A 23,646-nucleotide genomic window follows, 5' to 3' on the forward strand; every position below is an offset into this window, starting at 1 on the left:
CATAGTTCCTGCTGATAAAAAAAAAAAATCTTAATTTAAAAAAGTTATCAATTGCTGCACAATCTTGCCATCATTAGTAAGTTGATTTATTACAGTAATCACAGCAAAAGATGGTCTTGAAAGAGGGTACTACTTTGTAGAATCCTGCACATTCTAGAGATATGCTGCTTAAATCATGTTAGTATGATAAATACAGCGAACACCCAGAATTGACATTAATTACTTGTTCAAATAAATATGAACTAAATGCAAGACTAATAATTTTATTTTATGAAGTCCATTTGTACAAGAGTTAAACAATCAAGATAAAAAATAGTACCTAGTCATTTACAATTGATATTCATTTATTTTACAAAAATAAAAAATACCCAGTTTTAAAAAAATGTAAAAGCATGTCCACAGGGAAAACAAATCTACTATAAGAAAAATACAAATATTACATGTTAAATACCATTTGGGGAAATACAGATACAAATGACTCTGCATCAGAACTTGTGCCACTCTCTGGATTTCTATGACCAATTCTCTTTCAATTCCATGGCAGAACGACTTTTGTTATATACATTTAAAATTCTCTCTTTAAAACATAGAATCTATTTTAAAATATTCTGTGTATGATAGACAAGACTGTGTACACATCAGGGGGAAGCAAAAATAGCTATCAGCAAGACTCTCAGACACCAGTCAGATTTCTGAAAACAATGTGAAAAATTCACATAAAAAAATGTTCTGAAGTTGCTACAATAAAGGACTCCTGCATCTCACTGCCAACCACTGAAGTGTGTATGATCATTAAAAAGAAACTGATGGAAAATAGGACCAGAGGTGAGCCCAGGCCCACAAACACTTGAGCACAATCCACATTAGCATCTGAATTATAAAAGACAACGTACAGCTGATGCCATCCTTACATTGTGATGTTACAAGTGTTACATTTGCACACTAGGTATAATATAGATAGGTGCCTGCTATCCCTAGCTTTCTATTTCAGCTGTCCCCATTATTCTATTCCTATTATTCAGTTGAAACCCTGCAGGACTTATACGGACTAATTCTCCCACGGATCTCCATAAAGATGGTCACTGGAATCTGACCAGAGAAGGGACCTGGTATTCTCCCTGAGATAGAGAGATATTACACAATACTAGGCTCACAGTTCAAGACTGGAAATTCTACACAAGGCTGTTTACTTACAGTATACTGATTCTGACACATATTTTTCAGATCCTTTCACTATCCTTTAAGTGACACCTATAAGAGGAATAAAGCATCATCACCCCTGTGGTACTTAAGATTGCCATTTCATCTTCAACTAACTTGATGCCAACCAGTGCAACATGCATTGGACCAGATTTTGCATTCCTGGTGCACCAAGAACACTCACTACCCACCATGGGAATTTTGGGTGCACAAGAAATGCAAAAATTCAAGCCTAATACTTGCAGGGCCTTTAAGTCCCATGAAATATCTAGGCTCAACAAGGCAGACTAAAGAAAGGGCAGCCCTAACTCGTCAGTTGCATTGTTCAAGCAAAACCTTTAACACTATTTTAGCTTGACCTTTATCTTGCTTTAAATCAAACCTAAAATGGCTACAGCATTTTAAATTTTATATTTTAGTCCTTTCGCTGGAATTCTATTTTCTGACCATAGATTTCAGGTGTTCCAGTTTATATTCCTCAATGAAGTCCTCTGCAATATGCAAGGCGTTGACTTTCACCAACAGAAGAATCAAGTCTCTCGTTTCATCACTAAAAAAATAAAAGAAAATGTACACTATTCAAGTGTCTGACCGCCATATAGTTTGAGTGTATTGATTTTTAAAATGCAGATAAGAAACTACACTGGAAATTAATGAAAATTACTCTGGGCTATGGTGATCGGTTATGTTGCACACCATTCCAGTGTCCAAAGGCTAGGCAAGAAAAGCTAACATAAATCTATATCTTCCATTTCTATTAGATCACATTTTATAAATTTAATCTAATCTGATTAGATTTACATATTTTAATTATTTCATTCCTTATAAAAGCAAGCACTAATAAGACATCTCAGTGTGCAAGATACAGAGAATCACAGCAGATCTCCAACACCTCCTTTAGGAACAACATTATAGGACTATTTCCTCAATTCTCTAGAAATAGATGGACCAGTGTTATAGGAACGATGTAATGTAGGATTTTACATGTCTGTACACTGTTACCAGTAAGTAAGTCACGTAGCCTTTTTCCATTATTCTTGTGTGTCCATTACAAGGTTTTTAATTTGCTTTTGATTTACAATCCTTCCACACTTCTCAAATAGATATGCATTATTATGAAAAGATCAAAATATAAACCACTGACAAGGCCCCTTTTGAAGCGTATGATGTAAATATACAAACACAAAAAAGTTAATAAAATAAACATACACAGTATATGCAGAAATAATGAATTCCAAAAAAATGCCAGATTACCTGCAGTTATTCTTGTACAGTATATGTGCACTTTGCAACAAATGTTGGCTAAAGTTTGCCAACTGAGGGAGAGTTGATCCATTTTTAAGCTCTTTGAACCATCGTTCTGGGAGACATGCAACTACCTGTTCAATCAAAACATATTTGGAAAACATTAGACAATTCTTAAATGCATTAACTCCCTTTGCTTTAACTCACACTTATTTCTCCTTTAATTGGCTCCCTTGTTGTAATTAATAAAAAGCTTTGTCAGATGTAGAGCCAGATATCTGTTATTCTTGGCATACTCAACAGCTTCAAGAATTTATAGGCTGTTTGTTCTAAAGGTTTTTATGTTTCTGTGTAATGAACGTAAACAATTATACACAAATGTTTGTGATAAAAGTTCAGTCCTTTCTACACCTTCCATTTTGCTTCTGATGCTTGTTGCACGCATATATTAAAAAGACTGCCTAAAGACCTAACAATTTTATCTATATTAGTATATAGGTCTGTTAGTTAGCCTGGGATAGAATTTTGGGTTTGACTTTTTGATACTCTTATACTAATGTGTGTAAACAAAGGACAAAAAACAATGATGTTGCTTCTGTCTAGTCAGATGGATTTGCTAGTACAATGGGAACAGATCAGAGCAGTTAAAGTGTTACTCAGAGCACACTTTAAGGTTGCCTCAACCCCTATCTCAAAGCAAAAAATCAAGCAACCAGTCGGGAGGGGCAAAGGGGCTTGGGTTGGGGGGAAGGTATAAAATACTAAAAGAGTAAAAAAATGGCGGTCCCCAACCAGAGCACAACCTCACTCCTTACCCCTCCGATGGGATACAAAAGAGGTGGGACTAAGACTCCAGACCCAAAAGGGAACATGACCCTAAGCTGTAAGGGGTGGGACTGTGGGCATGCACTGCAGGTAAATTATACCTTCTGAGGAGTGGGGGACAAAACACTGCGGCGTCAGAGTTACGGAACATGTTCGCTGGAAACTAACCCCAATAAACATTGCATTGTCTACAGTTCGGACTTCTGGTCTTCTGCTTTCTGTCTGCGTGACAAGAACCAGGGGAGAGGGTGAAGGGAAAGCCCTCTAACAATCTAGCCGGCATAAAACACCATTAGTTATTGCCAATTTGAACTGCTAACCTTTAAAGCACATTAGCATACATTAGCTTTGGGCAAAAACATATGCTTGCATTAATCCCTCAGGTCAAGAAGTTAGAATCTGCCCAATTCAAAGAAGCCACCACCTTCTTCATCCTCAGTACCAAGAGGTTCATTGATAAGTCATTTTGTGGCTAGAGATATACAACTCCAGCTGTTGAACTTACATTAAGAACCAGCATTATGAAAATACTTATTCCGGAGCCAAGGCATTAAATCATTAAATCGCCAATATCCTTTTTAGAAATTGTTTATTTTACCCTCCACTGTTTGTAACACTTAGAAGCAAAAAGCCCAGGATTTCTATCCTCTCAACGGTGTGAAGTTCTACTTTGGAGTCAAACATTGGCATTTTTTGGATTTTTAACAAACCTAATGTGGCTTTTGTTTTGACAAAACTCTCTGTGCATTAGCATAATCTATTGCACCAAGAAAGCATACAACTTTGTGAGTAGTGGGCCTGAACCAGACTTGAAGGAATTCAACAGAGGTCTTTCCATTCTTCAATGGGCTTTGAAACTTTACTAGCATGGTGTAGGTTAAATGGCTAATTATAGCTGGTGATCTAGGCGAGTACGAACAGCTCACACTTTTTATTTTATTTTGAACTAACAGATTTTTCAAAAAGATACTTAGTGAGATCTTGGCTCCAGTGAAATCAATGGCTAAACTTCCACTGATTTCAATGGGGCCAGGATTTCACCCTTAGGATCCAAAAAAGATATTTTCCATTGGACTGTAATAGTTTCTAAGTTTCGGGCCTGAATATTTTGACTGTGCCTTTCTAACACCGTCAAGAGTTTACAATGTTACCTTAAAAGCTATAGATACTGTTTGTTACTTATTTTATCTTCAGACATGATCTCTTTATCATGAAAACTCTTTCTTCTATATAAGCCTTTTTCCTGTATATAATTTTTACCTTGTTGCACTTTTCCACATTATCTGGTCCAGGTGGTGCATTAAGAAGTATCAGAAGGAGATATCGATTCAGCAGCTTGCCTAGTCCTAACTCATGTAGTGTATCTTCTACTATGATCCCATCCCAAAGAAGAATATTAGACAGCAGCTGAAATGATAAACAAGCTTAGAATGAGCACACTTGGTGATAGCAGGTAAACTGAAGTATAAAACCAGAATGTAATACTTTGGTTACACGTTCTCATGGGACCGCGTGCAGGCCCAAATTCCCACTTGGAATTTCCCTCAACTCAATCTTTTTAGATTAAAAAAATATGTTGATGTGTTTATTTGAACAAGAGATCGTTGGACTGCACAGTCACATCAGAATGTGTGCTTGGGGTGCGGAGCCCCAGAAGTGCAATGCACTCAGCAGAGTACAAGGACTTGGAAAGTGATTTAGGGTACAGCCCAAAGGCCACCAAATCATGTTAACACTCTAGTGGACTTTTGAAGCAAGTGATGGAGAGAGGAAATATGCAGGGCAAGAATGGTTGGCCAAGGTCTGGGGTGAGATGGGGAGGATCTGGCATTTGTGTAAATGAATGGATAAGTACATTCAAATGCCAGCACATTTATAACCATTATTTCACAACCAATTATCTTTGAAGAGCACACATTCCTGAAACTAAAACAGGAGCCATACAAAAAGGGGAAAACTAGATCAAACTACAAAGGATGAATATAAAAAAAACACCACACGCATGTAGAAAGGCTAAAGCACAAAATGAGATTAAACTAGGTAGGGACATAAAGGGTAACAAAAAAATATTTTACAAATACATTAGAAGCAAGAGGAATACCAAGGACAGGGTAGGCCCATTACTCAATGAGGAGAGAAAGAAATGCAGAAAATGCAGCAAAAGCCAAAGTATTAAATGCCTTTTTGTTTCAGTTTTCACCAGAAAGGTTAGCAGTTATCAGACAACTAACATTGTGAACATCAGCGTAAATGGGGTAGAATCTGAGGCTAAAACAGGGAAAAAATCAAATTAAGATGTACTCAGACAAGTTAGAGGTCTTCAAGTCGGCAAGGCCTGACAAAATACATCCTAGAATACTTAAGGATTGGGCTGAGAAAATCTGAGCCATTAGTGATTATCTTTGGGAACTCGTGGAGGATGGGAGAGATCCCAGAGGACTGGGAAAGGGTAAATTATAGACCAGTCAGCTTAACTTTGGTATCTGGAAAGATAATGGAGCAAATAATCAAACAATTTGTAAGCACCTAGAAGATAATAAGGTGACAAGTAACAGTCAGCATGGATTTGTTGAGGACAACCATGTAATGCCAACCATGTAATGCCAACCTGATATTCTTCTTTAACAGGGTAACAAGCCTTGTGGTTATGGGGAAGCAGTAGATGTGATATAGCTCAAATTTAGTAAGGCTTTTGATACTCTCTCTCTCTCATAAACAAAGTAGGGAAATACAGTCTAGATGAACCTACTATAAAGGTGCATGCACAACTGGTTGGAAAACTCTACTCAGAGAGTAGTTATAAATAGTTCATAGGCAAACTAGAAGGGCATATTGAGTGTGGTCTTGCAGGGATCTGTCCTTGGACTGTTTCTATTCAATATCTTCATAAATGGTTTGGAAAATGACAGAGACCTCTATAAAGTCTGCAGATGATACCAAGATGGGAGGGGTTGCAAGTGTTCCGGAGGACAGGATTAGAATTCAAAATCATGGAATCACAGAAGATTAGGGTTGCAAGAGACCTCAGGTGGTCATCTAGTCCAACCCCCTGCTCAAAGCAGGACCAATGCCAATGATTTTGACAAACTGGAGAAATGGTCTGAAATAAATAGGATGAAATTCAATAAAGACAAATGCAAAGTACTCTACTTAAGAAGGAATAATCACTTACACAAATACAAAATGGGAAATGACTGCCTAGGAAAAGGATCTGGGGGTTATAGTGGATCACAAACAAAATATGACTCAACAATGAAATACCGCTGCAAAAAAAGCAAACATCATTCTGATCCTTATTAGCAGAAGTACTGAAACTAAGACATGAGAAGTAATTCTACTGTACTCAGCACAGATAAAGCCTCAACTAGAGTACTGACAGGTTTCAGAGTAGCAGCCGTGTTAGTCTGTATTCGCAAAAAGAAAAGGAGTACTTGTGGCACCTTAGAGACTAACCAATTTATTTGAGCATGAGCTTTCGTGAGCTACAGCTCATTTCATCGGATGCATTCAGTGGAAAATACAGTGGGGAGATTTATACACAGAGACACTGATGAACTAGTTCATGAAACAGGAGGTATGAATGCATCCAATGAAGTGAGCTGTAGCTCACAAAAGCTTATGCTCAAATAAACTAGAGTACTGTGTTCAGTTCTGGGCACCACACTTTGGGAAAGATGTGGACGAACTGGAGAAAGTCCAGAAGAGAGCAACAAAAATGACTGAAGGTCTAGAAAACATGACCCATGAGGAAACTGAAAAAAATGGGTTTGTTTAGCCTGGAGAAGAAAAGACTGAGGGGGGAATATGTTAGTCTTCAGGTACGTAAAAGGTTGTTATAAAGAGAAGGGTGGTAAATTGTTCTCCTGAACTGCTGAGGACAGGACCGAAGTAATGGACTTACATTGCAGCAAGGGAGATTTAGATTAGACATTAGGAAAAACTTCCTAAGTGTAAGCATAGTTAAGCACTGAAACAAAATATGACAAAAACTTGTGGAATCTCTGTCACAGGAGTTTTTTTAAGAACAGGTTAGACAAACACCTGTCAGGGATGGTCTACTCTAGAAATAGTACTTAATTCTGTCTCAATGCAAGGAACTGGACTACATGATCTATGAAGTCCCTTCCAGTCCTACATTTCTATGATTTCTCATTGAGGACTACATATCCCCTTCCCAGTACAATGCACTATCCCCAGGATATCAAACTTCCCTGAATACGTATTTCTTGTTTGAGATCAAGCATGAAATATTTTATCCCAAATGATTTTTCAGGGAGAAATTAGGTACATCTTGCTTACCTTTACAGCTGACCAAAACTGTCTTTCTTGAAACTTTGATTGTGGCAATATTCTGTCTTCCACAGTGCTGGTCATAGAAAGTATAACAGGAAATTGGTAAAACAACATTTTCATGGTTTTTGTTTAGAAAAAATATCCAACCAATTGATCTCTTCTGTATACTGATGGATGTTTATTGATTGAAAACTGAAATTAAGAAGGTCACAACCAGAAAATAGGTCTCAGCTCTGTTACATAACTTTACATTTGGAATCCATCACTAGTCTCTTGATAGTCCCTACTAAAAGTGGTAATTGGAAACACTTAATCACACTTGATATCAGACTGACAGCACTGTACAAAGCCAGGCAGTAGAGGGAAGATATTCTGCAAACTTCCTATATCAGCTTTAGCAATGCATTTTCCCCCAACATTAAGCTAGTTTGCAATCCCATGTCTCTCCTGAAAAGAGGGATTTCCATTAATTCCAAATTGTGAAATATACTGAATATAGTGATAAACAAATCCAATAAAGCAAACAGCTAGGTATTTTTCTTTACAGTGAAAAGACTCAAGGGAAACAGTAACAATTCATGAATGTGAGGAGGAGATGAATCAAAGGGGAAATACAGGCTGGCTGAGCCAAAGCATCCTTTTAACAATCACCAATACATACATAAGGCCAGACTGAGGAGCTCTTACATTGTGGAGCACTTACTCACAGGAGTAGTCCCACTGATTTCAATTCCTCTAATAAACAGAACTACTCACCAGCTTGAGTAAGGGCTCCCCAACCTGACTCATAATGATGTAGCAGACATTGGAAATTGTAGCTATTTCAGGAAGTTTTCTATTCCATTAGTTTCCAATTCATGTTGACTGTATGTTAAACTGGCACCTCACTTCCAATGAAGTGGTTGGTTGGTATTTCACAGAATTAGCCTTACCTTTTAGGATACAGAGGAATAAAGACATCTTCCTCTATCGACTTCTTCATTCTTGAAACAATTGAGTTTACCAGATCCTATTAAAAAAATTGGAGATTTATCACTGACGTACCAATGCTTCCCCACAAAAACATTTAAATGATAGCGGATACATTGTAAGATATAATTTTAAAGACAGCATTTCCCTTTAGATGAATGTGATAGTCTATAATAAATGTAATACAGTTGCCACCTGTTTTATATATTTTTTCTTAGCTATAGTTATCAGCTGGTTGCAATTTTAACCGACCCTACCACGCTCTTTGACCATTTGTCATTGTGGTGTTTTGCAAGATAATTTAATTTTCCCCAAATGATGTCATTTGCTGCATGTTATTTTACTATGATAGCAAAATGATTATACATAGTCTATAACCAGAAGTAGAAGGCAGGGATAAATCACTCCATAACTGCCCGTTCTGTACACCTCCCATGACGTGTTGGTATTGGCCGCTGTCAGAGACAGATAATAGGCAAGATGGACTATGGTCTTACCCAGTATGGCCATTCTTATGTTCTTGTAACTACAAAATGAAACTGATGGTTAAACAATAGATTCATCACATAGAAAAACTGAAAAATTCTGCATAACTAATTGTGTCATAAGCAATACCACAGTTATTGTTTTCTCTCCAAAGGTCTAACAGCTTTACACAGTGTCTCTACACTTTTATCAAATTAAAATGTGGGTAATTTTTAGTTTTACTTTTTCTGACTTTAGCCAACACATCAAAAATATGCTGAAAAGGTACTACTGTATTTGATTTCCCTAGTTTCAAAGCTGTAATCCGGCTGACAGGTACACACACAGGTTTTCATATTCAAGATCTGATTTTCTACTCAATTTCACCAATTTTATGATGGTGAAGTTCATTGAATGTACATAGGAATGAAACTAGCATACTGGAGTAAAGAATCATGAACCCCGAGTACACAATTATAAAATGCTTAATATTAGAGAGATCTTTTTCACTGGTGGAATGATTATCCATTTTTTAATAAATGGAAATCCTTCTAGAAAGGAAGCCACTTAGTGAAGTTTAAACAGGCCTGCACTTTTTTTTTTAAAGCTTTTCTTTAGCTCTACTGTAGTGCTAAACCAGTGAAAAAGATTTGAGCTCTGAAGCATCCTTCAGATTTTAAACAGGTAAAAGTTGTGTATTTAATTCTTTTTTTAAAAAAAATCAAATGCAAAGTTGTAAGTTCTTGAAAGATTCATCTTCACAGAGGAGAAAAAGATTACTATTAGCAAGAGGCTCGTCACAATTGTAGTCATAATTTTTTTAGTAGCAAGAGCCAATTTCTGCCCAAAGATGTACACATCTCCCACAGACTAAAAGGGAGTTGCATTTGCACATCTGAAAGCAGAACAATTTTAGCTTTAAATTTTTGCTTATTACAGGTGATCTGAAAAGGTTAATCAAAATACCAGCAACTTTAGAATTATAGGATGAATGCATACAGCAAGGGTAGGAAGAGTATATAATTATCAATGACTTTAAAATATACCATTTTCTTCTGGTCTCTAACAGCACAGTGGTTTTTACCTGTTTTGCTTTACTAGATTCATTTTTGGAAAGGGAATGTTCTTCAAAGATATTTTTGCAGAGTTGAACTAGACTGACTGTTTGTGAAGTTGACAAAGGATCCCACACGTGTTCTACAAAGCCTGAAAAACATTAATTATTTCAGAAATGTACAAGTAGTTACTTGCTTGTTTTAAAATGTCACTCTAAACAGGAGTGAAAATTTGCATACAAGTGTCCACCACGCAAAAGGTAACAATGTTACTTCATTCTTCATCTTTACAATAAGCATAAGCAGATTTTTTCCATTAGATGCTCTCGTGCTTTGTGATATATAAGCAAACCCAGTCTTTCCACCTGTTTAATGACACATTTCTTCCTCCCTTATAATCTATTTCCATGACAGCAACATCTTTCTAATGGTTTTCTTATATATCATCTATTGTCCTCCTCTTTTCTGTCTTCCATGAGGTGGTATCCAATCAAAGGCTTGTCTAGGAATACATTTTTTTGCCATCCATACAACACACCCAAACCAGCTTTCTTTCTCAAATCATTGTCTCTGAAGTCTGCTGAGCAGCCTTCTATAATACATTAGCATTGGTCAGTTTATCACAGTGGTTCTCAAACTTTTGTATTGGTGACCTCTTTCACATAGCAAGCCTCTGAGTGGGACCTCCCCTTCTAAATTAAAAACAATTTTTTAAATATTTATCACCATTATAAATGCTGGAGGTGAAGTGGGTTTAGGGTGGAGGCTGACAGCTTGTGACCCCCCACATAATAACCTTGTGACCCCACGAGGTCACGATTCCCAGTTTGAGAACCCCGGGTTTATCCCATCGACAGACACTAAGTATTCTTTGCAAGCATCTCTGACAGAACGCATTAAGTTTTCTGTTGTTGGTGTCTAACATTTGTGAAGTTTCAGAAGCATATAACAATGTGGAATTACAATAGCATTGTATAACTTTTATTTTGGTTCTTCTGTGAATCTCCTTATTTTTCCAGATATTTGCCAGTCTTGAAAAGGTTCCACTTGCCTTCCCAATTCTTGCTTCCACCTCCTTACGGAGCTGGCCATCAGCGATCATTGTGCTTCCAAGATATACAAACTAGTTATCCATGCTGTATCTTCACTATTGATCACATATGCATTATCATTGCTTTCAATGATTGTGACATTGACGTTCTTTTGGCAGATTCTTAATCCTACTTTGGCAGCCTCACACTGGAGGTGATCTTTATCAGAGCATCATCATCATGTGTCCAAGAGAACTATGTCATCTGCACAGTCAAGATCTTGAAGTTTTCCTTTACTTCATATAATTCCTGCATCTTCCTTTGATGTTGCTTTTCGCATCAAGTAATCTATCATGATGCAGAAGAGGAGAGGTGATAAAATGCATCCCCACTGCACTCCGATGGAGGAGATAAACCAGTGGAGTTTTCCACTTTCTGTCCTTACACAGCATTTTGAACAGTCATACAGCATCTTATCCAGTGACACTACCTTTCTAGGAAGCTCATATTGCCACAAGATCTTCCATAGCAACTCTGTATGAATGCAGTCAAAAGCAATGGTGAAATCTATAAAGTTCAAGGCTAATCTTCTCTGGCAAGCAAGCCCTTTCTCAATCAATCATCTCAGGGCAATGATGTAATCTATATATGACCCTTTTGGTCTAAAGCCTGCTTGCTCAATACACAGTTTTTCCACCTATGGTCAGTTTGATTCTGTTCTATAGTACACTGCAGAACTCTTTTCTGGACACTGAAAGTAGCATTACTCCTTGCCAATTCTCTCACACCACCTGATTTCCTTTCTTTGGTAATTTACAGATCACACCTTTCTCCCAAACTATATTGCAAAGTTTATGTATTTCATGAACTACACCTCCTCCCCAGCTTTAAGCATTTCAGCAGTGATTTTAACACTTTCACATTCTTTTAGCTGCTTAACTGCCTCCTCTATTTCTGCTTCTGAAATTTCTAGCAGTGAGATATTTAATTCTTCACCTTCGTCACATCCATTGATTAGACTTGTTGGCTGTGGTTGGTTGAGTACTTCCTTAAAATGTTCTCACCATCGTTCTGCTTCCATTGTTAACTGTCTTCCATCTTTCACTTTTACAATACCACTGTGACTCTGGAACCATGATAATTGCTTATACATATGGACCAGTTTTGTCTCTCACTGATGCACCTTCAGCTTCTCTAACTTTTTTGTCAAGCCATTCTCTTACCTTCTCATCACAACTTCTTTATCTTTCTCTACATACGCTCATTGCAATGTGCATTGTTTTTCATATGTCACCTGTGCTTGCCTCTTTTTAAAGGTTTCTTTCTTCAATCTATTTCCACGTGCCTGAATGTATCCACTCTTCTTTCCTTGATCTCCTTGGCGCAAATGAAGTTGTGGAAGCTTCCTGACAGACATTTCTAAAATGAGCACATTGTTACTCTATATCATCATTCATTACCCACAGCTCTTGGAATCTGCTTGAGAGCTAGATTTTAAAATCCCTCCTAATTCCCAGGTCAGACAGTTTCTTCACAAGGAATTCCATCCCTCTTATTAGCTTGTCGTTTTAGCTTTATTCTAACTGTTCCAATGACAACATAGTGGTCATTTCCTACATCACTACTTGTAAGAGATTATGTATCCAGCACTTATCTTCTCCACCATCTGCTGATGGCAATGTGATCCTGTTGTTTCCTGATAATTCCACCATTTGACTTCCATATTAGTTTTTGTTTCCTAGATGAGGGAAAGTGTCCCTTTAATGTACAGGTTATACATACTACACAGCTTAGTAAATCACCATTGTCCACCCACTTCTGTATTTACTCATGCAATGCTCATATCTGAGGTTGTTGGATTCATGTCATCCATAACCAGAATGACAACATCAGTATGAACCTGGTTTAATACAGCCTTCAACTTACTATGCAATGCATTTTTTACTTGTTCATCATGTTCACTGCTAGATACATAACACCGGATGATAGTTACTTTAGCACTATTTGTAACCAAACATGCTCTTATAATTCTTAGGTTAACTCGTCCCCATTCCTGTAGAGCTTATGTTCCCTTTCTGTAGAGGAATACTCCAACTCCCTCTATGAGAGTATCATTTTACCTTCCTGAATAGGGTGCTGTGATACCATCTGAATGGAGTCTTCCACCTCCAGTCTCTCTCATTTCACTCTTTCCAAGAACATGAATCTTGAATTGGGTCATTTCTCCAACTACTTGACTCAGGCTCCCACATGGTTCTCACATTCTAGCACCTGATTCTAGTTTTAGTTTTAGAACATAAGAATGTTCATACTTGGTGAGGCCAATGGTCCATCTAACCCAGTATCCGGTCTTCCATCAGTGGCCAATGGCAGGCACTGTGAGGCTCTCTGGTTTCAGGCAATGAACTCCCTCTTAGGTTTGGCCCAACCCCTTCATACCTCCATTCAAACGTATCTGTTGTAGACTGATTTCAAGAGGCTAATTGAGACATTCTTTTTATCAAGGTTATTTCCATAACTGGGACTCAAAAAAAAATACAAGGACAGAAAGTTGGTCTGACTCATAACCATAGATCCATGGCTCCTCATTCAATATATATTTGGAGCAACTTATATTATGCCTGACATTCCCTCATCTACTGCATGAGGGATGCATTGTGTAGCTTAGGATGCCTCAGAGAGCAGAAATGTCCTTAGTAGTAATTCATTCCTTATGTAGACGAGTAAGTATATACAAATCTTTATATAACCATACACACAATGGAGCTACTTGTCTGAAGAATCCATATATTCAGTGAATATAAAGTGAGTTCTGCTAATTTTGCATATACTTATACATTAATAGGTCTACTTAAAAAAATGTACATTTATTTGCCTGTACAGTTCTGACAGACAAATACTTCCTACTCAGTTACGTACATGGTACCTAGATGCTATGAGGAGGGGCCATAAGAAGCATATAGACAAACCAAGAATACATTGCGAACTCGATGTCATTTATGATTAATTCAAGAGGTGATCTGCAATAACATACAACTTCCTACTGACTTTAGGAATCGAATTTAAATAATTCAGAATACCTTATTTATTTATAGACATAAAAAGACCCTTACCAAATATTATGTAAAAAATATGAAGGGTCTCAAGAACTAACTGCTTAAATTAGAAAAGGAAAATATTTGATATAGCACTTCGTTTTAACTTTGCTACACAGACATTGGACAAAGAAGGCAGTGAGAATAAAACATACAAAAATGGTTCTAGAAAGCGGTCGTATCTGCTTAGATTGATTAAGCTCTCTATTTGATCAAACAGCCTGCTTTTATGAACAGTGTAACACAACATCCTCGGGTGAGTCACTGGTGGCAGGGAGGGACATCCAAATCATAAAGCAGAAGCCTTTACCTTCCTGAACTAAGAGACCCAAGTTGGTTAGCCAAAGCTTTAGTAGGCTCATCAACCTCCATCTGTGGCCCAGTCACCACCAGAAACTGACAGAGTGCCACACTAAATGTGTGTGGGTTACAATAGCTATGATGTTTGTTTTCATATGGAAAACCCCTTTTCCTTTCCACTCTTCTCCAAGAACTCTACTGTTTGAATGACAACCTCTCTACTTATAATGTTTGTGCTTGTCACCACAGCCCCTTGGCCTCATCCTGAAGAGCTATATAACAGCTAATGTGCTGCAACAAGGAATCTAGCTTTACCATTATTAGTAACTAAATAATATTGGTTAAATTGAGCAAGAAAGCTCACATTTTAATTGCCTATCTATAGTTAACACTATTGAGGCAGTCTTAACATACCTGTAATTTTAGGAAGAATAGTTTTCTCAGTGACTGTAGGCAAAATTGTTTGATCAGGGTCATCATTTCTCTTGGATTGTGGCATATTTTTGGCATCGCTAAATTCTTCTATAGCTCTGAACCACGGCATCTCATTCGGATCTATGAAATTCTGCTTAAGAAAAACGATCAGTGAGCGACATCAGGCCACTGAGGACTCACAAAGGGCATTTTTGTCCAAGTATTTTCACTGATGGATTTCCCAATGACAATTCTCTCCCAGGATATCAGGGGCAAAATACAAAAATTGAGCTTTCACTTTAACGAAAGCCAAGAACTACCTGAACAACCAAGACCAAAAAGACAGATCAAAAAGATATTGGCTGAAAAGGCAGAAAGTCGAATGGCTAAGCAAGTCGAATGGCAAAGCAAGAAGACTAGGAAGAAAATTAGGATTAAAACGTTGAACTCTTTGTAGATCACAATGCCTGTGATCATCTAAGTCTGGCTTCCTGTAGACCAGGGGGCATAGAAGTTTTCCAGAAATAATTCCTAGAGCATATCTTTTAGGAAAGCATCCAATCTCAATTTTAAAATTGCCAGCGATAGGGAATCCCCCTCTACCCTTGGTAAATTGTTCCAATCGTTAATTACTCTCACTGTTAAAAATTACCTCTTTTGAATTTGTCTATCTTCAACTTCCAGCCATTGGATTGTGCTATACCTTTCTCTATTAGATTGAAGAGCCATTATCAAATATTTGTTTCGCATGTAGGTACTTACAGACTGTAATTAACTCACCCCTTAATCTTTTCTTTGTTAAGCTAAATAAATTGAGACCCTTGAGCCTATCACTATAAGGCATGTCTTGAACCCTCTCCAGTTTATCAACTTCCTTCTTGAAATGTGGGCACCAGAACTGGATACAGTATTCCAGCAACAGCTGCACCAGTGCCAAATATAGAGGTAAAATAACCACTCTGCTCCCACTCAAGATTCTCCTTGATACACTTAAGTATTGCATTAGGCCTTTTGGCCACAGCATTGCATTGGGAGCTCATGCTCAGCTGATTATCCACCATGACCCCCAAATCTTTTTCAGAGTGTCTGCTTCCCACGATAGAGTCCCCCATCCTGTAAATATTATTTTATTTTTATTTCCAGATTATTGATAAAAATGTCAAATAGTGTAGGGCCAAGAAGTGATCCCTACTGCACCCCACTAAAAACACACTCGCTTGATGATTCCCCATTTGCAATTACATTGAGATCTATTAGTTTTTAATCAATGTAATGTGTGTAATCTTAATTTTATACTGTTCTTGTTTTGCATTCAAAAATGTCACATGGTACCAAGTCAAACACTTTACAGAAGTTTAAGTATATTACAACAACACTATTACCGTTATCAATCAAATCTGTGATCTCATTTAAAAAAAAAAAATCAAATTAGTTTGATAGAATAAAATGGGTCTCAAGGAGTTCTATGGGAGTTGGGTCTTTTTCAAAAATCCCTGCCAGATTTTTCAAATATGAGGGTAACACAATAGATCTTTACCCATTTAACATATCCATTGTAAGGCATCTGGGGGCATGACAGGAGAAAGCATGAGAGTACCATTCCACACCTTTAACTCTATTTTATTATGACATATACCAAAACGATTCACACTCAACCCATATTTGGCCTAACACTTGCACGGTTCATTGACATCTGTAAACTCATGCTCTGGCAGACCCCCCAGAACAGAAAATTCCAGTTGGAAACACTTCACCATAAACGCTCAGATTCCAGTCCCCACGTACAAGTCTGTTGAACTGCCATTAGATTCAATAGCTCTTATCTGTGGAGTGCAATGTAAGCGATGCCTATGGATAAAGGCAGGTCCCTAAGGTAGTGAGTCCCCATATAACATAGGGCTTTACAGATTAGATCTAACCCTGAATTGCACACAAAAAGCAGATGGAATGCTAGTGCAGTATGTGTATAATAAAGTACAGTGTGCCAACTGAAAAGTGAAAACATTTACTAGTGAACATACCTCAAGAGGATTCCAGCCTATTAACTGAATTCTGATTAATGGGCTTAAGAGTTTAGGCAGGCATAAACTAATGTAAGCATCATAATAAGAGTCAGGAAACTTCTGTCTCCATTGCTGAAATTTCAACAGAATATTCCTGATGTTGCAAAAATCTGCATGCACATCTTCACATATTTTCTTACTCTCCCGTAAGATATTATCTGTGGATAAAATACATTTGTATATACAGAAATATTACTAAAAATATATATGGATGCACAAACTAAAACAGAATATGCATAGACAGCACACATGGAGGATGTATCCATGTGATAAACTGCTTTTTTCATGAATCTTTGACCCTTCCTCTTCTCGGTCTCTGCTAAAATTTATTCTAATATTCCAACTCCCTGAGAAGCTTCTAACAGTGGATCCTTATTTTTTAAAATTCTCCCCCAAAAGATATGGACCTCCCACACCACTCAAAAAACAATTCTACTGGCACAAAACTCAGGACAGACAAGGCTCAGTCTTGAACTAGCTGCAGGTTAAAATGATCAATATCTTGCAAGCTCTATACCAAAAAACAGTGGGGAGATAGACCCACAGCTATTCAGTGCGGGATTTGCTTCTAACCTTAGAAGGAATCAAAATTTCAGACTTTAAAACCACAACATAGTTTTTCCAATGGATAATCATTTTAAAAGTGCTGTAAGTAAGTTAATTATATTTTCCTCTCCCTCTGAAGCCTGTGCATCTATACCAAAGGTGGGCAAACTATGGCCTGCAGGCCACATCTGGCCCGCGTGACCGTGCTGCCCGGCCCTTAAGCTCCCGGCCAGGGAGGCTAGCCCCTGCCCCTCCCCTGCAGCATCAGCTCACCATGCCACCAGTGCTCTGGGCAGCAGGACTGCAAGCTCCTGCCGGGCAGCGCAGCTGTGAGAGCCACCGGTGTAGTGTATTAAATTGCTCCCTGTAAGAATGTGCTACTTACGGTGTACTACTTATGGCTGCCAGTCCTGGTGCTCTGAGCAGCATGGTAAGGGGGTAGGGTGGGGGACAAGGGAGGGGGCGGTCAGGGGACAAGGAGCGGAGGGGTTGGATGGGTCAGGGGTTCTGAGGGGGGCAGTCAGGGGAGGCACAGCCTTCCCTACCTGGCCCTCCATACAGTTTTGAAAGATGTGGCCCTCAGGCCAAGAAGTTTGCCCACACCTGATTTATACTCAAGGTCATTAGAGAAGCCTACTTTTAACCACAGGGGGGAAAATACAGTCTCTACAGAGCTGAAAAAAAATTTCTTTAAAAATAAGCGGCATACAAAATACATGGTAGTGTGGCATCAGGTTCGGTCAGAATTCTTTTGGGATAACCTGTATAATTCACTTATGGTTTCACTGTATGCAAGTAATGTGGCCATCCCAAACTCATACTGACAAAAACAATATACCCCAACACACCATTGTACGTTCTCCATATTCCCGCCAACAAAAAAATTATTAATTTCAGAATCAAAGTTGCTCCAGTATATTTCCTCACTATAAGTGCATGACTCAGTTTTCAATTTACGTGTACTAATTTAAAGACATTCTTTTTCAAAAGCAACTTAGCTTTATCTTAGAAATATGTAAGGAGTGTGTTCATTACAAGGCAGTCACTGACCTTTGTTTTTCTGGAAGTCAGTCATCTCTGCTGCAGACAGCTCATCATCACTGGACATGCCCTCATGGTGATCAGATTTCCCAAAACTCTCTCTTGTTTGCCTTCTGCATGTCCTATATTTTGTAATGAACTCACATTAGAGACCCATCATCATATCTATATCTAAGAGAGAAAACTTTTATGAAGGCAGATTTTACAATAAAAGTGAAGATAAAAGAGCATGCAAAAGGAAATATAATCAGCACAGAACAACAGAGCAAAAACAGCTACTTTGTAATAAAGCGGAGCTAAAAGGAAATGGAAAATTTGTATAAAATGGTTTTGGAAACTGAGATTAAAGACTATCAGGACACTTATCTTTGGGGATGTGTGCCCCTAGTAGGGCCTTCTAACCTCTTCTCCATTAGCTTCTACCCACACTTCACTCCCAGCTTTCCTGACATCTCCCACCCCACCTTCAATATGGAACTTCAGGTTCAGTTGTCTCTGTGCTGGACCATGATACAATATTTCTTTTAATTGAGAGCTCTGGTGCATAATGGGGTCTGGCACCATAAATCGCAGAGCCCATAAGACCTAGAATTGGAGCACTCAAGACTTCATTGTGCAACAGACCATGTAAAAATTCAAAGATGTAGTTGAGTTCCAATTTAACTATAAACATAGCAAGGGGTCATATATTAGGCTGCAGATTCCAGAACCCATATATCTGCTTCTGAAAAATGCTCAGTTGTTTACATGAAAAGAAATGTTTTCCATCAATGTAATACTTTTACTTATCACTTAACTGTTCTAAATAATTTACCTATTTTTCATCTATTTTAATTCCAAAGACAATGCCTCTTCTATATGCAATAGACTCAATTCGTTACCTTATTTTATTGCACTTAAGTAAAAAACAAGTTTCTTTTGCTCATTTTACATGCTTTCAAATGCTTGCTAATAATTTATTGTTTTTTAAACAGAAAGGTCCTCTACAATGATAGTAGTCTAGGATCTAACATGAGATCAAGAAAATTTCTTATGAGCTGAGGGGAAAAGCTACTAATTGAATGAGATGATTTAACAGGTCATTTTCATTTTGGTTGCCCACACAATGATCTAAAGTTTGTTTCTACACAAGTTCGCAATACTGATATTGAATTGTAGCTTTTTCCATCATCTCATAAGACATTTTCTTAATACCAATGCATTAGTATTGTTCTCATCTCTGGTGAGAACAAAAGCATTGATGCTCAGATCCCAAGTAACATGAGAGTGAAGATCATTAAGTAACAACATGTGAAAGTGTACTCCAAATAGTCCCATTCTAAGTTTTGGAAGGCTAACGAGTTAGTATTCCTTTTGGTAATAAATTAGGCAGAATCCAGGAAAAATGTTAAATAAAAGCTTCACAGTTAGAAATCCTGCATATTTACATTCACCACTGCATGAAAAATAGGAAGTTACTCTAACAATGTGTGATCAAAGTTATATGAATTTACGTTTTATAATTACCTTCGAGCCTCACACTCTTCCAGGAGCTGCTTTCTTTTTTCATCATCTTCCAAGCTGTCGTCAGTTGACTGGACATTCTTTCCTATGAGTAGAAATAGTTGTATAACAACATCAGCTGGTTTGAAATTTCCATTTTCTTGAATACAAAATATTTTTGTCCATAGTCATTTTTCCCCTCTACAGTTTATTATTTTAGAAATGGCATGAAAAAACTTATCAATGTTAAAGCAGAATAACATTACACCTGTATGGACTGTGTAACAATCTGATATGCCAGTTTCTTGATATAACACAGTATGAGGTCAGAGTGTGAGTGATGAAGTTATTGCTTTTTGGTATCTGTTGGAGATGGAAATGAATGTCTTATGGAACACACTATTGACAATGCTGACAGTGACAACGAATGCTAGAGACTTCTCTCCGTTTGTAAGTCAAAACTGAAACTAGGCAACAATTTTATTCCAATTCAAGAAGTTATTCTAATCTTAAGTATTATGAATAATTACTATCTGGTTTGGAACCTATATCTAGTGATAAAGAACAGCACCAGACTAGTCCTCCACTAGTGCTGCCTTCTGTTGCTATTGAGTGCTCACTGTGTCTTGTCCACCAATATCAATTGTTCCTTTTCTGATCTCCTTTTAAGCTAGTAGAGAATAGCCTGATTGGGCTGGAAAGCATCTTAGGGCATGGCTACACTCGAAATGTCAAAGTGCTGCCGCAGGACCACTCCCGTGGCAGCGCTTTGAAGTGTGAGTGTGGTCGTGCACCAGCGCTGGGAGAGAGCTCTCCCAGCGCTCCTGGTCATCCACCTCCATGAGGGGATTATTTTAGAGCTCTGGGACACTGTTTACACTGGCGCTTTACAGAGCTGTAACTTGCTGCGCTCAGGGGGGTGTTTTTTCACACCCCTAAGCGAGAAAGCTGCAGCGCTGTAAAGTGCCAGTGTAGCCATAGCCTTACACTTGGGCTACTCACTTGTACCTTGATCTGCACATTATATATATATATATATATATATATATATATATATATTTTTACACACACACACAGTTGCTGAAAATTTATTTTTAAAAAGTCATGCTAACTTGATAGCAGCTGAACATAAGCAGATTCATTTTTCAGATCCTCTTGCCTACGTTTCAAGAGAGTTATGGCTTGTTGTTGAAGTAGCATCTGCATAGCTGACTCCAGTTCATTAATATGAAGTACCTGAAATATATTCAATAGATATTACATTTTCAGTTAACTGTTAGAATTACAAAAGAAAAGCTGAAAGCAAAAATGTGCAAAAGCAGAAGTAGTTTCCCCAATTATTTTTATACATAACAATGAACTATATACATTATTTTTTCCAATTTGAGTAATAAGTTCCTGTTCCTTTTGGTTAGACCTTTCAGACTCAGTACATGATAAGCTGAGAAGTACCGTCTATTGAGACATGTGAAAGAACAAACAGAATACTTAGAATGGTAGGTAATGTGTTCAGTTTGCAAATAAAAAGATGCTTTTTTCTAACTGCTGTCCTTACAAGCGCAATAGGGTCTCTGGGAATCAAGCTGCTGTCTTCCATGCATTTCACACATCACCACCAGTAATAAAACTTCAGTAGGCCAAAATTTCACCCTCAGTTATACCTGTATTATACCTCACTGTCTTCAAATTAGGCTATCAGACCCCTTTTCAATCTCAATGCCTCCAGTAGGCTTACACAGGAGTAACTGCCTGGAACTTAGTGAGCTATTTTTTTCATGATGCACAAGATGGAATAGATACCAAATCAACCTTAGCTATGTTGGGCTTTGCAGGGATAGAAGGAATAAAAGCAGTAAAAATCTTATTTTTGTCATTTAAGTAAATATGACTTGACTTAGAACATCCATCCACAAGGAACTAAGGTGAAGTAAGGTTCCATTAACACAGTCACTTTTTCAGGGTAAAAATTAAACAGAACATGGATACCCCTACCTGAATCACCCCTACTAGAGACCTTGAAATCCACTGGCTTTCACAAATCCATCCTAGCATGCTGAAAAAAGTGTGACTCACCTGGTTCATTTCAGGTGAGCTTTACAGGCCCAAGTTACACTCGAGCTAATTAAAAATCATCAGTAGTCTAAAATAACTCAGCTGTTCCAGTACTAGGAAGATAGAGAATTATCCTCCTATCACAAGAAATTAGAGAATTCTCTCATCCAAAAGGTTTCAGAAAGACTTGTTGGAGCTTTTAATTCACATGGCCTTACTTTCCTTTTACAGTTTACTTAATAATTTGAAATAGAGTTGTGAAATGGACAATTTTTTTTTTTTTTTTTTTTTTTTACATTTCAGATTTTTGAATGAATACCTTGCTCATTTTAATGAGCAATCTGCAGTTATTCTCCCTCTTTCTGATATTTAAATAGAGGTTTTAAAGGTAGCACCTAAGCTCTAAATACAGTAATGCAGACCACATTGCCATTATGTCCTGGGTGGATACTGCTATGTATTCTTTGCCTCACCCAGATTGTAAGAAGCTTTGCTTGCCCTCCCACTCCTTTTAAATGCACATGGTGGTTATGATGGGAAGGCTACAGCAAACAGGTGTGCTTCAGCTAGTTAGATATAGCACAGCCAGGTGGTGTAAAAGAATTCCCCCCCAGTTCTGCTAATCCATCTCAATCTAAACTTGAAACCCTCACCCCGTCCATTCTATAATACTGAGTACATTCCTATGGAAGTTTTGAGATGCACACAACTGAGCATTTAGGTGAGACTGTCAATTTAATTTTCAATTTTTACCTAAAACAGCATAATGTGTCCCCCCCACCCCCACATATCCTTATTCTAGTCCAATATTTTTATTTTGAAAAAAATCTGGTTGTTGGCAGAGCAATACAAGATCTAAAATTATACTCAAGCCATCAGTCAAATACCAAAGCTGCCCAATGTAGTGATGACACAGGGACAGAATATTTAAAAGGGATTTTTTTTTTAAAAAAAAAAGTACTTTTAGGTTATTATGTTAACAGCAAATTCCCTCTGACAAGACTTGGATTTTACAATCACCACCGTAGTTTTACTATTCCCCCACAAAGAAGACAAATGGAAAATAAGAAAATTAAGTATTTTCTTTAGGCTCGTTAAACAATCTTAAGCATTACATAAAAGATAGCCTTCTGACAGAAGTGCTTTTAAATTTATGGTTTCCCTTTAATATTGTTTCCCCATACTTGGTGGCAACAAAATGTTAACTTCTCGAGGAAGGTGACTATTCTGTTGGCTGAATATCACAAACCTCACCTCATCCCCTTTAAAGAAGAAAAACAAAAAGTTGGTACCTTTTCATTCAAACAGTCTATAAGGCTTTCCATATAAGTTTTCATAGACCTGTAGAATTTGTAATTCAGAGCTGCATTTGAAGACCTCTCTAACTCCTGGATGGTACTCTTTGAGCTTTCAATGTCTTGTGTATATTTTTCATGCTCCCTCTGGTGAGCACGATGAAGCTCCTGTAATGATGTCATTCTGAAAAAACCCCAAACATCTGTAAACAACTTAACAAAGACTGCTTGCAAACAAGTTAAGCCACCTTAAGTTTTTCCTCAGTCATTGTGTC

General features: G+C 37.7%; 1 protein-coding gene across 7 annotated transcripts in view; it reads right to left on the bottom strand.

The window, feature by feature from the left end:
* Positions 1–247: 247 nt before the first annotated feature.
* GCFC2 (GC-rich sequence DNA-binding factor 2) overlaps positions 248–23,646 on the bottom strand; it is a 44,407-nt gene continuing 21,008 nt past the window's right edge. For 3 of the 7 annotated variants that reach the window (XM_043542177.1, XM_043542181.1, XM_043542178.1), the window contains exons 7-19: positions 23,369–23,555; positions 21,137–21,260; positions 20,049–20,136; positions 18,552–18,664; positions 16,914–17,113; positions 14,893–15,043; positions 10,082–10,203; positions 8,496–8,572; positions 7,570–7,636; positions 4,531–4,677; positions 2,455–2,579; positions 1,648–1,750; positions 248–1,251 (exon numbers count right to left, since the gene is read on the bottom strand). In XM_043542177.1, the coding sequence (XP_043398112.1) occupies positions 1,234–1,251; positions 1,648–1,750; positions 2,455–2,579; positions 4,531–4,677; positions 7,570–7,636; positions 8,496–8,572; positions 10,082–10,203; positions 14,893–15,043; positions 16,914–17,113; positions 18,552–18,664; positions 20,049–20,136; positions 21,137–21,260; positions 23,369–23,555 (1,522 nt within the window). In that variant the 3' untranslated portion in view covers positions 248–1,233. Of the gene's footprint in view, positions 1,751–2,454; positions 2,580–4,530; positions 4,678–7,569; positions 7,637–8,495; positions 8,573–10,081; positions 10,204–14,892; positions 15,044–16,913; positions 17,114–18,551; positions 18,665–20,048; positions 20,137–21,136; positions 21,261–23,368; positions 23,556–23,646 lie in introns of all 7 variants that reach the window. The other 4 variants (XM_037893952.2, XM_043542179.1, XM_037893951.2 and 1 more) reach the window with 3 other exon arrangements.

The sequence above is a fragment of the Chelonia mydas genome, chromosome 3, assembly GCF_015237465.2.
Source record: "Chelonia mydas isolate rCheMyd1 chromosome 3, rCheMyd1.pri.v2, whole genome shotgun sequence".
Classification (NCBI taxonomy): domain Eukaryota; kingdom Metazoa; phylum Chordata; order Testudines; family Cheloniidae; genus Chelonia; species Chelonia mydas.